This window comes from Scomber japonicus, chromosome 19 (assembly GCF_027409825.1).
Source record: "Scomber japonicus isolate fScoJap1 chromosome 19, fScoJap1.pri, whole genome shotgun sequence".
NCBI classification, from domain to species: domain Eukaryota; kingdom Metazoa; phylum Chordata; class Actinopteri; order Scombriformes; family Scombridae; genus Scomber; species Scomber japonicus.
The window spans coordinates 23232405-23245446 of record NC_070596.1 but is presented as its reverse complement, the minus strand read 5'-3'; the positions used below and the strand labels follow the sequence as shown (position 1 = coordinate 23245446).

General features: G+C 39.5%; 1 protein-coding gene across 1 annotated transcript in view; it reads left to right on the top strand.

The window, feature by feature from the left end:
• col5a1 (procollagen, type V, alpha 1) overlaps positions 1–13042 on the top strand; it is a 72604-nt gene that overhangs the window by 37659 nt on the left and 21903 nt on the right. Inside the window, exons 10-29 of the mRNA XM_053339659.1 lie at positions 816–857; positions 1450–1512; positions 1619–1693; positions 4144–4236; positions 4665–4721; positions 4908–4961; positions 5260–5313; positions 5439–5492; positions 5636–5689; positions 5795–5848; positions 6309–6353; positions 7086–7139; positions 7675–7719; positions 8549–8602; positions 8689–8733; positions 9672–9725; positions 10849–10893; positions 11118–11171; positions 12050–12094; positions 12486–12539. Coding sequence (XP_053195634.1) covers positions 816–857; positions 1450–1512; positions 1619–1693; positions 4144–4236; positions 4665–4721; positions 4908–4961; positions 5260–5313; positions 5439–5492; positions 5636–5689; positions 5795–5848; positions 6309–6353; positions 7086–7139; positions 7675–7719; positions 8549–8602; positions 8689–8733; positions 9672–9725; positions 10849–10893; positions 11118–11171; positions 12050–12094; positions 12486–12539 — 1095 coding nt within the window. The remainder of the gene's footprint in view (positions 1–815; positions 858–1449; positions 1513–1618; positions 1694–4143; positions 4237–4664; positions 4722–4907; positions 4962–5259; positions 5314–5438; positions 5493–5635; positions 5690–5794; positions 5849–6308; positions 6354–7085; positions 7140–7674; positions 7720–8548; positions 8603–8688; positions 8734–9671; positions 9726–10848; positions 10894–11117; positions 11172–12049; positions 12095–12485; positions 12540–13042) is intronic.

Below are 13042 nucleotides of genomic sequence, written 5' to 3'. Positions count from 1 at the left end.
TGGACGCATTACACATTCATTTGGGTAAACCTTGCCACCCAGTGTGTGCTGTCTTCTGAAACAGATGTTGTCACAGATGCACCTTTCTAGGTCTGTGCCAACATTTAGCCCCAGTCCCAGTGAAACGCACTGCAGGCGAAACATAGCCATAACTGGGGAATGTGAAAGATCAATGGCAGTAATCTTGTGATGAAAGTGCTTAGAGGGTCCTAGCTTGGGGGGGGGGTTTGATGGAAAATGCTGATATCACGTAATTCAAATTCATTTGGATAATGCATAGGTTTCTGTCCTCGTAACACAGCAGAAAGCCAAAATGTTACCACAGGAGCAAACAAAGCAATGTCTCTGTAGCCACAGAGCTAGAACAATGTATCTGTAACTCAGATGCTTGTGAGTCCACACAAACATCATGGGTTTCTGTTATTAGCTGCATACAGTAGACATATTTTTATGTCAAAGCACAGACTCATGCACAAACTGGCTTTATGCTGCATGCATGATCAAACATCTGGTTTGTCAGTATGAACAAATGAATTATGTGTTCAGTTTGATTAGTAGTTCCCTTAGCATGTCCAGGTAGGCCTCAGGGCGTCCTTACCTTTGTGTCTCCTGTTCATATTTGCAAGTTAAACTGAAATGACAGGCAGGAATGTACATTAAGATAGCACAGGGTAGAAAGTTGATCGACAGATGTGTTGGAACACGTATGAATGTCCTTTAATCAAAACTCTGTGTAAATGGACACAGAAAATGCTTTTGAGTGCATATGAGATAGTTGTGTAGTATCTAATGCTTTGTGTGCTTGTGTGTTTCAGGGAATGTTGGTGGAGGGTCCGCCTGGGCCTGAAGGGCCAACAGTAAGTCAGTCTGTCTCTCCCTGAGTCTCTTCCTCTTAACTTCCTCTCCTTTTTTTGCCTTTTCCTTGTTTTCTCTCTCCATCTGTCCCTCTTGATCACTGGAATTTTTCAATGTAATCTGAGTTGATAAATAAAAGCTGATAATAGTTTATGTCATCCATTCTTCTAGTTTGTTTATGCTATGTCCTTTGGATAGGAAAATACAAGTTTTTTGCTTTCCTGTGAAAATCTCTGGCTCCCTTATTCCTAATTCAAAGGGAGTGGCCATAACAGTTCCCTCAAAGAGATATGGACTTGCCCAGATGTTGAAGAACTTAATTATTTATCAAGGGAGACATTTTTTCAGACACCCTGCAGATGGATTCCCATAGAGGCCAGCCATTCAAGCGTTGAGCTATAGACAAATAAAGAGCGCCCCACAAAGGATTTACAACTGAACAAGCTGTTCCGTATTGCCTCATGCATTCCTTTCCCCCATGTGTGACCACTTTGTGAGATAAAGACAAGAAACATTTAGTGGAGCAAATATGACTGTTCCTTTGTGTTGCATTATATATGTATGGGAATCAAATGAGATCTTTTGCTCAAATAGGGTCTCCCTGGACCCCCAGGTTCTTCTGGCCCACCAGGCGGCCCTGGAGATACTGGAGAGAGAGTGAGTAGAAAGAAAAAAGCTATACACATTTTCTGATCTATAGAACTACAGAAAATTAGCACATTTCTGCCTGTGTACATCATGTTTGTGTTATTCTCTGTCTAAGGGTCCTCCTGGTCGTTCTGGTCTTCCTGGTGCTGATGGTCTGCCAGGACCCCCTGGAACTGTCCTGATGCTGCCTGTAAGTAAATTACAGTTGTTGAACAAAAGAGTTAAAAATAGCAAAATAGGAGCTGTCTGTTTTCATGTTTACCTCTGTTAAAGCGCTAAAACGTCTTCCATGCGGCTTTATATCCTTGTTTACCCTTGCTTAAAGCCAAGTATTATGCAATAAAATCATAATAATAATGATACATTTAATTCGGACTGCATTTTATTCATAGTGAAAGTTTTCTTCTTTTTCTGTTTTATCAGTTACTCTGACATGTGGTTTACACGTTCTAATGGAATGCAGGGAATTTCCGATGAGACCAATTTTGGTGGGCCTGTCTCTTATAAATATGTTGTGACACAAATCTGTGCTTTAGCAACCCCTTGTGGTATGTGTAATTGCTGAGATAGCCCCCTACTCTACAACCTGTGTTGCTCAATCTCAGTTCATAATATAGTAATTTCTCTACCTACTTAGTTTTAAACTTATCCTACATTCTATGGCCAAAGTTAAAGTTATCAGGTGTCCTTCCAGGAAGTCGTGTAGCTTTAGACAGGAAGCAAAGCAATGCTGTCGGTTCTTTCTGTGGCTTCAGCTGTATGCAGTGACTGGACTGCAACAGTTACATAGCCATCCTAATGACGTCCCATGCTGTCTACCTTTTTTACTCTCTCTTCCTTGTAGTTGGACGGCTACACTGCTGCTGTTGGACCTGATTAGTTGTACAGATGTGAAGTTGTGGTTTCAGGGGTCCATAGAGCTGTCTGGGTGAGCCATGTGGCAAGCTCTGTCTGGACAGGAACTTTAGTCGTTCTGGTGTATCTACTGGCAGAAAGCAAAACTTGGAATCTGATCCTTGAGCTCCAAGTCTAATGAGAAACATGCATTGTTGTTTCACCCTTGTTTCACCAGAGGACTTTTTGGCTCTTAGTGTTGACAAAACGACAGGGTTAAATGGCAAATATTTAGCACTGTATTTTTGCTTTAACAGTCCAATTCAATTCATTAAAGGTATACAATGCAGGATTGTCCTGAAAAAAAGAAAAAAGTATAGACTTAGGACTAGGTTACACTGCCTTCTCCGTCTCTCTGCTCTCTGTGTCATGGAGATATAAAGAGCTGCAGGTCTGTGTGTCTAAGAGGCTGGGCTGCACACTTGAAGAGCATAAAGACTACAGTGGACAGGATGAAGCTCTGTATTCACACAAAACCTAGCAATGTGGCGCCTTCCCGCTGGGAGATGTGGGCGTGTTTATTTGGCTTTAGAACTAACTAGCATAAAACAATCAGAAAATAATGTTTTATTTATGTGATTCGTGGCTTCGTTCTCGGCAGCGGTGCTCACTCTCTTCATTCAGTCTAGCTCACTCAACCACTGCTGCTCTCCCTCTGTCTCTCTCTCTCTCTCACTCTCACTCTGGTCAAGTGGGGGAGGAGGGGCCAACTTTGAATGCCGTGTTTACAAACACCAACCGACAAATACTGCATAGTGTACCTTTAAGTAGTGTTTTCTTTATTTTCTGTAGAAAGTCTGCTCCACCATGAGTTGGTAAATGTATTTTCAGTGAGAGTGTTTTTCTTTTTCTAGGAGCCTTGCTAGTCAACACTTAGATGTTACAAAACATTTTGTTCAAGCGTTGATAATGCATTAGAATCTCAATTAAGAACCAAATATTGGAGAAGGATTAACAAAAAAAGTATGAAAAAGACAAAGAGAGAAAGAATCAAAGACAGGCTCACAGGCTGGCAGACAGAAAAAAATATAGCTGCATATACTGTGTTTGATTGTGACTCTGATAGCAAATTGGGGGCCAATGTTTAATCAAACACAGCAGGAATTTAATCAGAAGAAGAAATTGTGGCAGCAGTTTGTTCTCTGTGGATTTTTGGTTTACAGTGAGTGAGCTGCAGTGGATCAGACTCAGCTGTGATGTTCTGAATCAACTGTGTTTGCTTCTTGGTAACAGTGTTTCTGTGATGGTGAAACCCTGTACAGTATGTTACTGTTTTGCTGTGCATCCATAAACTAACCGACTGTCAGCATTCTGAGGCCTGTGCAATGTGACCCAACCCAAGATTCCTGACCCAAACAAACATGTTGCACCACAAGCCTGAATATTCACCTATGGTGCAATGCTGCCTTATCACCACCAGATGCCAGTAGAATTTGAAGCTCATGGCCTGCAGAAGCAGCCTTTGATGGTGTTGGTTTGGCAGCTGGAGGCTGATGCTTAGTTCAACATCTGTTGAATAGTTTCTAGCTGAGAACACCGTATTAAAGAAATATTGAACATTTTATTCAGAATAGATGTTAATGCTTGTTGTCAGGTTTATGTTAAATGTTTATTTTTCTGTAGCCAGCATTTTAGTTTTTCCGCATGTTTATCTGTTTTTTATTTTTGTGTTTTGCCGGCGGCTGCTATGTGATTGAATCATTGTTACTGGATTAAAGATTCAACAATCCCTGTTTCCCTCTATAGTTCAGATTCAGCTCCGGAGGTGACTCTGGACAAAAGGGACCTGCTGTATCAGCGCAGGAGGCCCAGATGCAAGCCATCATGCAGCAGGCTAGGGTAACTGTTCACACGTAAACACATTATCAGACAGCAGTAGTTATTATATACCCTATATATTTATTCTTCCCATACTATTTGCTATATTTGTTGTATTTTTGGAATATTTATCTTTAACCTGATTTTGCACATGTGTCTTTGTCTTTGTAGCACTTTACATCCATAATCATTATTACATTTTTTGGATGTCCCTGTGAACTGTAGAAAAAGAGAACTGCATATACACATGCACACACAGAACACATGAACAGACTCAAATACACATAGAGTACACACGTACACAAACCCATGCATACAAACGGTAAAAGATATATAGAATTTAATCATAAATCAGTTAAATTTAAAGTTTTTTTGTATTTATCTTTTATTGATTCTGTTTTTATTTTGTCTTTGATTTTATTGCTAATTTGTTTCCTACCTGTGTTCAGCTGGCTATGCGCGGCCCTACAGGTCCAATGGGATTGACTGGCAGACCCGGCCCTCTGGTATGTATGGCAAATCACCTCACAGCAAACACAAAGTCAGAATCAATAGAAATGTAATATCAAAGATTTGATCAGCAGTTTATTGTAGTACACAGTACACAAAATGAAAGCATACAACTGTTTGTATCACAGTTGTTAACTTGGTTTGGATTAGTGTTTATTAAATCTGTTTTTTTTCCTTCGCAGGGTCCTCCTGGTGTCTCGGGACTGAAGGGAGAGTCTGGAGAGGCTGGTCCTCAGGTATGAGATATCAGAATGGCATATTGTGTTTTTAAAATGAAATTCTGTACAACTAAATTTAAGCAAACCTTGTCTGAAAACTAACAGAAACTATGTATTGTTAAATGAAACTAACGTATATTTTCTTAAACTTTTGTAGTATTGCATTAGTCCCAACAAATAATTTTTCTAACACTTAAAAGCAGACTTATTACAATTTCCTTGTTTCAGTATTATACTTTCAGGACGGTCTCAGATATTAAAAATGCAGAGAAATAAAGAAATGCCTCTGACTTTAACATAAGTGCTTTCATATCAGGGACCACGTGGGCCTATGGGATCCCTTGGACCCTCTGGAAAGCCTGGCAGAAGGGTAGGTGCAATGCAAAGCACACATAATCATACTGTACTGGTACTGAATAAAAATCCAGAAATATTCTAGTTGTCATAGTGTATTCCTAGTGATTCTAGTTCATTATTTAACTAATTCTTTTACAGGGTCGTTCTGGGTCTGATGGTGCCAGGGGCATGCCAGGACAGTCTGGACCCAAGGTACCTTGTCCAACATAGTCATTACCTCGTAACTTTACTACTTTAATGACTTTAATTTACCATATTTCATCATGTCAGTTTAAACGTGGGTTTTTGAAGCGTGGGCAAGTTGTACTGCAACCTTTGTTTTTTCTGCTCCTCAGGGAGACCGAGGGTTTGATGGTCTGGCTGGACTTCCTGGTGAAAAAGGACACAGAGTAAGTAATTTTATGGTTCTATGAAAAGTTTGTATTTGTATGATGCACAACTGTATATTTGGGTTCATGTGAACTACTGTTAAATGTAAATGTTTACTGTTACAGGGTGAACCTGGCCCATCTGGACCTCCTGGCGCCCATGGAGAAGATGGAGAGAGGGTAACAAAGAAAATTACAAATCATTTTAATTATCTCTTGTAGCCTGGAAGGGAAATAAGAAAAGACAATGTATATTATAATAATGATGCATGTATCTTACCCCCTAACTGTCACTGTTATGCCGTTGCTGGAAGACAGAAATTATATCTAAGATGAACTTCGTTCTCTTACTTTACTTTACTTTACATTTTTTTCAGCAGCCAAATGTTACTTTCACTCACTCTTATAGTGTCCCCTTTCCCATTCAATTTTTTCCTTAATATTTTTTATCCCTGCACATGTTTATCTGCATCTAATCTACCCTCTCCATCCTCATTACCAACGGCCAATGCAACCTGATCCCCTCTTTCCTTGGGTTTTCTTTATGCCCTCCCATTATCTCTCACACACATCCTCACTTTCTCCTCAATTATCATTCACTGTCTGTTTCACATTCTGACCCGTTCTCTCTCTTTCCCAGGGAGATGATGGAGAGATCGGACCTAGGGGACTTCCTGGTGAACCAGTGAGTGATCACATATATTACTATTCAGTCTCACACTAAGAGATTGCAAGGAATGATAGAGCTGAGAGCCGAGGGCCTGTTCTCATCATGTCATTGTGTTAGTGAACAATCATATGGTCTGATGATATCATATATCATTTGCAGACCTCAGCCTTAGTACATATTCATATAAATGTAGATTTTGTAGCAGTACACTGCTGGAAATTGGGTATTGATCAGGCTTTGTTAGTGCCTCACCTGTACAAGATAATCTGTGGAAGTGAGAAATACAGACAGTTCACATTAAGCTTATTATAATAGCCTACCACTCTCTCAGGGCAGGATATATCCGATGGGGGAAAAAAAGATGGGGAAGGAGAAACCATCAGAAAGCCTTGATATCTGCTGTTATGATTTATTTTGTCCACCAGGGTGTGCTACATTGGTGTTAATTCTCATTGCCAGGATAATACGTCTTGTTAGGTAACTGTGGCTGTGAGGCAAAGCACTGAAATTCAAAGCAATGTTTGATAGGCATAGCTTTGGGGAATGAATGTGTAGTTAAAAAAAAGAATGGGTTTCAGCTTTCCCTCACAGTCTGACTCTGTGGAGTGTCCTCAAGGACATTTGGGAAGTTAGGCTTTTTCCAAAGGTATAATTTTGACACTTGATTTAGTTGAACAGGGTTAGTAACCCATTCATCCTTTTACAGGTGGGATATCATTCTAAATCTCATTTCTCTTCTTTTCCTAGGGGCCCCGTGGTTTGCTGGGACCAAAAGGACCTCAGGGACCTCCTGGACCCCCTGTGAGTCCCTATGGCTTCTTCTCACCTTTTCATATCCACGCTGTTACCATAGATTTACTGTTTATAGAGAACAGAATTAATTTTTTACCACCTCCATAGGCAACAAGAACAAAAGACACTGCAGACAACACCCACAGGGAAATACAAAAACTCAATATATTTCAGACAGAATACACAAAGAGAAGCATGTGTTATTGAGTTTAACTTGTCTACAGCAGAGCCAAGCTTAAACCTAATATTTATATTGTTTCAACAGATTTAATTTAACACGGACAGTGCGCATCAATCAAGTACCTAACCTTGTCGCGCTATGTATGTGCAGGATGTAGAGATTCCAAAAATAATAAAACAAAACCTTGAAATTCATAGAGTGCAGAAGCGTAAGCCAAATAAGGATACAACTATGTGGTTTTCTTTTCGCATTTAAAAGCTAAGATTGACATTTAACAGTTCATGTGAAACTAAATTACTAACCTTTTCAGTGTTTTATAGATTTTCTTGGTGCTGAATGCTGTGTTCCTCTCCTCTGTTGTAGGGCGTTACTGGAATGGACGGCCACTCTGGACCCAAAGGAAACATAGTAAGTGAAGCTTGGATTGATTTAATGACTATATATATGACTATATGTATCAGGCATTATTCCATATTTCCAGAAGAAATAACAAAATTCACAACACACACAGCGGTCACAGAATCTAAAAGTGCACCATTTTAATCCCTGACACCTTATTTCACCCTTAAATCCACCATGTGGCCCCATGAGCCCTCTATCTCTCTCTTACACACATACACAGGCCACACCACTACAATCAGAGGATACTTAGCAGATAATGAAAAATAGACCGGCTATGTTTAGATCCATTTGAGCAGTCCACCATGGCTAGTTGGATCATTCCAGGTCAATTTCTGGTAGCGCATGGCTATAATGAAAGAATACCTGGCTTGTGCAGCTTGTCTGTTCTTCTGGGAAGTTTCCAACTAGGTAGAGATGGAAGATCATCAGCTTTCCCAGGCTCTTGGACCGTAGCAACATAATTGATTGCCAGTTATCTGAGAGGCAAGGGGTTTTGTGTTTGAGCTTTGGCAGTTTCTTTCATTAGGAAAGGAGGTGTGGGAATGTAGCACTGTATGTTTGTGTGTGTGTGTGTCTCCTACTGCGAGGCAGAATTATAGTTCTATTTGTTCAAAAATTATGGCCTGTTCAGGTAATAATGCAGTGATGTGCTCTTTGATGGCTTCTAATTTATATCTGTTCAGAGCAACACTTCACTTTTAATGGACCGAATGGAACAACAAATCAGTCTTACCTTCACATGGGATTTGAAAAAAAGAAATTGCTGTTTGTATTTCTCTTACTCTTGAGGTTTATTAAAAAAAACAGAGTAACACAATTCTTCATTTTACCTCAGGGACCTCAAGGCGAGCCTGGACCTCCTGGACAGCAAGGCAACCCAGGTGCTCAGGTGAGTGATGAGCAGGTTTTCTGACATTAGATATTGCCGTCATCCATCAAGGAAGATGTTCTGAGCATTGTGTATCCCCTCTACAGGGACTTCCTGGGCCCCAAGGAGCAATTGGACCTCCAGGAGAGAAGGTAAGATATTGGATGATCACTAAATAAATATGATACCGTTCCTGCAATTCGATAGGAAAAAAACTGCCAGCCTGATAAAATGTTAATAATCACAGACCCAAAATCTATAAAATTGCAGGAAATTGTCTCATTCATTTGCATGTGCTGAAAGCCAAGTTGCTATCGTATTCAGTTCCAAATGCTTATCACACTATTATGCAAACACATCCCCATCCCCAACGCAGGACCGAATAGTGCCTACGAGACAGTACAGACAGATTTTAATCCTGATACATTTTAATCCAATTTCAGCTAAATCACATTTGCCAGCTTATGTGGTGGGTATTCAGTTTATTATTGAACTGGTGGAATTTGAGAATAGATAATGCAGGTATTATGTTTCCCTCCCAATTATAAATGACATTTTAGTAGGTTATGGTATTTGATTAAGTAACAGAAAGAAATAAAGAACAAATTAAAGATCATTGATTTGAAGAAGTAATGAGGAGCCCTGGTTGATCATAAATCATAAAAAACAGACTTTTTGAATCATCTGGATGATTTAAAAGATACATCTTAAACAGCCTTTGTTAACAATCTTGCAATCTTGGAGTCAGTACATCAATAAACCGTTGATGCAAAGCCACTACGTGTAGCTAATGTAGAATGTAGACATTTGGGTTTTTGTAAAACTGGGCCAGGATTTATGAACAATAAAGAGCTAGTGAGCACAAGAATGTTAGCATGTTAGCATTGTCACAGTTAGTATGTTTGCATGCCAATGTTAGCGTTTAGCTTAAAGAACCAGCCTCGCAGAGCCATGAACAAGGCTGTACACTCTTATTTTTTCAGATTTTGTTCTTTTACAGACTTTCATACCTCTAACATTTGATTTGTTTGTCTTGTCATACTTTTTGATGTCTTAGTTGTCCTAACATTGGGTCTTGTCTTTGTTTTAGGGCCCTACTGGAAAACCAGGTTTGCCAGGAATGCCAGGTGCTGATGGTCCACCGGTGAGTTTACTGTACAAACTGCACAAGAAATGTATGCAATTAAAATACCCAAATAACCTCTTTCATTCCCCCTTTCACTCTATGCATTTTTAAAAACTATTCAGAACTTGCATAAATGCGAGAAACAGCATTTTTAAAGCAGTGCATCAAACGTTAATGTTTAACAACCACTTAACACATTTAAGCCATACTGAGATAATTATTTGGCTGAGACATATGTATGATACAACACATTACCACAGCTGTGTAGCTGTGCAACTCACCACCCACACACAGAAATATACATGCAAACACTCTCTTTTCCATCCCTGTGCAGACAGCACAGAAGACACCTGCACTAATGGCAGATGTGTCTTGGAAGGCACCAGGTGGCATCTAAGAGAGACTGAGACAAGAGAGGCTGTGAAATATGAATAGCTGCAGGGCTAGAAAAAGACAGGAAGATTCTGTAAAAAAAAAAAAAAAGGAAGGACTTGGTGAAAGAGAAAGGAAGATAGATACATTATCTACTTGTCCTTTAATGGCTTTTAAAGTCTTTTTAGAATAGAAATAGTCTTGCCACCATTTACACACATTTAGCTTTTTTTTTGTATTCATCCATTTGTTGCATCCTTTATCAACAGCCTCTCCTCCTGCTCCTCATTTCTGTTCCCTCTTGTATCTATTTCCTTTTTCAGTCTTGCTCTCATCACTGAAAGGCCATCAGAGGTTTTGCAGAGCTTCTCTGTCTCACGAGAATGCAATCAATTTCCTTCCCTCCTTTTTGTTTCTCTTTACATTCATGTGTGTATTAGATGTGTAGTTTTGTGCCTAGGGATTCTGCACTGTGGTTGTGTATGTGCATATACATGTGTAGTATGTGTGTAATGCATTGTGAAGTCCCAAATGGCAGTCTTAGCTTTTAGAGTCCAGTAATGGCCGGTAGTGCGTCTATAATTCTGTGCATTAAGGATAAAATCCCAAATGAGATTGAGCTCAAAAGGCTCTTATTCCAATTTTCCACTTTGATACATCCTGAAATAGCTTTACAACTTAATCCCTCAGTTATAAGGGCTGTTGTAGTATTTATGGTGGTAATTATACTGAAATGAGATGCAATAATATTTCTCTTAATTATTCACAGGGTCACCCTGGAAAGGAAGGGCCTTCTGGAGACAAAGGACACCTGGTATGCTTTATCTCTGCACACATATCTCCTAATTTTGGAGCCTGCATTTTATTCATTCTTTAATTTATTTACGTTTTTAAGTTTCTTTTCCCTCCCTTTGTCCTACTTCAGACACATTTGCATAAAACATTTTGCATTAATGCAGATAACAGAAGAACTGTGCATGTATGCACATTAATGGTTTGTGTGTTACAATCTCTCACCAAAGATCTTTTTCTCTCCAGGGCCCTGCTGGCCCTCAAGGACCCATTGGTTATCCTGGACCCCGAGGCGTGAAGGTAAGTTGATTATTAACCACTGAGAAATGAATTTGTGATATCATCAGCTAGTGGTAACCTTCAATTAACAAGTGTAATGAACTGAGAGATGGCCATTATCTTATGAAAGTGCTTCTGAAAAAAAATCTGTTATTATTTCCAAGGTTTGTCCAACAGAAAAAGTATGATTTATAAAAAGCTGTTGTTTAATACATTTAAAGCCCTAGTTTTCTGTCTAATTACGCTTCCTTGAAAGAAGAACTACCTTAAATAGTTCATTGGCCTCTACATTTGTTGCAGAGACATAAAAGAAAACATGGTGCAAAGATTAAGACCGAAAAACTCATCTTTTCAGATCTTACATCTCTTAGCTCACACAAGGTGATGCTGCGTCTGTCATTGGGACTGATAACAGCTCAAGGCTCACTACCCTTCTCTTGTTTAGTGCATTACCAGCTGATAAAACGGAGACAAAAGAAATCCTATCAAATAATTCTTGGCAAGAGGGTGTGACTGATCTGATCATGAAAGCTTCCACAGAGAAAGGGGATCACACAAGTGGCTTAATATCTAGCTAACAGTATCCTTGGTGAATGGCTCACGTCTGAAGTGTCTGTTCTGTCTGAGCAGAAGAGAAGAATGGTCAAGAAATGTAGCCATTAAGATTTCATTTGCTTTTACAGTTGTGTAGTAATTAACAGATAAAACAGATCTAAAGGCATCCAACACAAAGTAAAGTCTATAGAACAATGAACATTAACAAAATCTATATCAGATCACTTTTCTGACCTCACAGCTGTATTTGAGTAAATTATTATCTTCACATTGGTGGTGAATGTCCTCCTCCATTAGTTATCAATGCTCTCACCCTTTAACTTCTGTCTGTTCTTGCATCACAGGGAGCCGACGGCGTGCGCGGTCTTAAAGGACACAAGGGTGAAAAGGTAAGAGAACGCAGACTGTTGGCTAAGAAAGTTTTTTTTTTAAATATGTCAAAGGAAGAGACTTTGAACTTCAGAGAAAATGTAGTATTAATATGAATTATAATGGACATTAATAGGCAGACAATGATGGTGGATGATAGTGCTGATAAACTGTGTATGGCAAATCATAGTCTGGATGAAATCCTGTAAAACCCTTCTGCATTTTACTGACACAAAATAAAAAAGGTGATGAAGAGTTTCTATGGCAACAGGGGATTTTGACATCTGCGTGTATGCTTGCCGTTGAGTGTCTGTGTGTGAACATCACACAAATGGTTTCAACATCTGTATTATCCAATTCTCTCTCCTTCATTACATCCTCACCTCTCTATCTACTATCTTCACTTGCTAGGGAGAAGACGGCTTCCCCGGCTTCAAGGGAGATATGGGTATCAAGGGTGACAGGGTAAGAATTTATATTTATATTTTTCTTTACAGTTTGTGTCAATCATGTTTTTGAGTGCTGGAAGTATGAATGAAATCAAAATCAATTAAAAGAGTTAGACAACTTCTGCAAGCAAAATCGTTCTTGGGCTGACCTTTACCTGAGCAAAGTAAAAGTACCAACCACTCCTGTCACACTCGCCCCTTATGGCCTAAGCCTCTGTGACTACTGAGGACTTGTGGGTAATGAGCAAACATAAGGTGTTGTTCCTTTTGCCAGCTGTTGGAGTGTGCTTTTGTGTACGAGTTTACGTGAGCAGTTTCCAATTCCTTTCTTATCCCCTCTGCCACTTTCCAGTCAGTCCTTTAGGAGTTGAGCGCAGGTTTGACAGGTCTGCCCAGCAACAGCTTCCTCTTCCAAACTGTATTAGGGATTTACACTGTCAAGTCTTGGGAAAACTACCTTTTACAGTGAGAAACATAAGTCGCTTCAACCCTTCAAACATCAAACTCCCAATCCTTAAC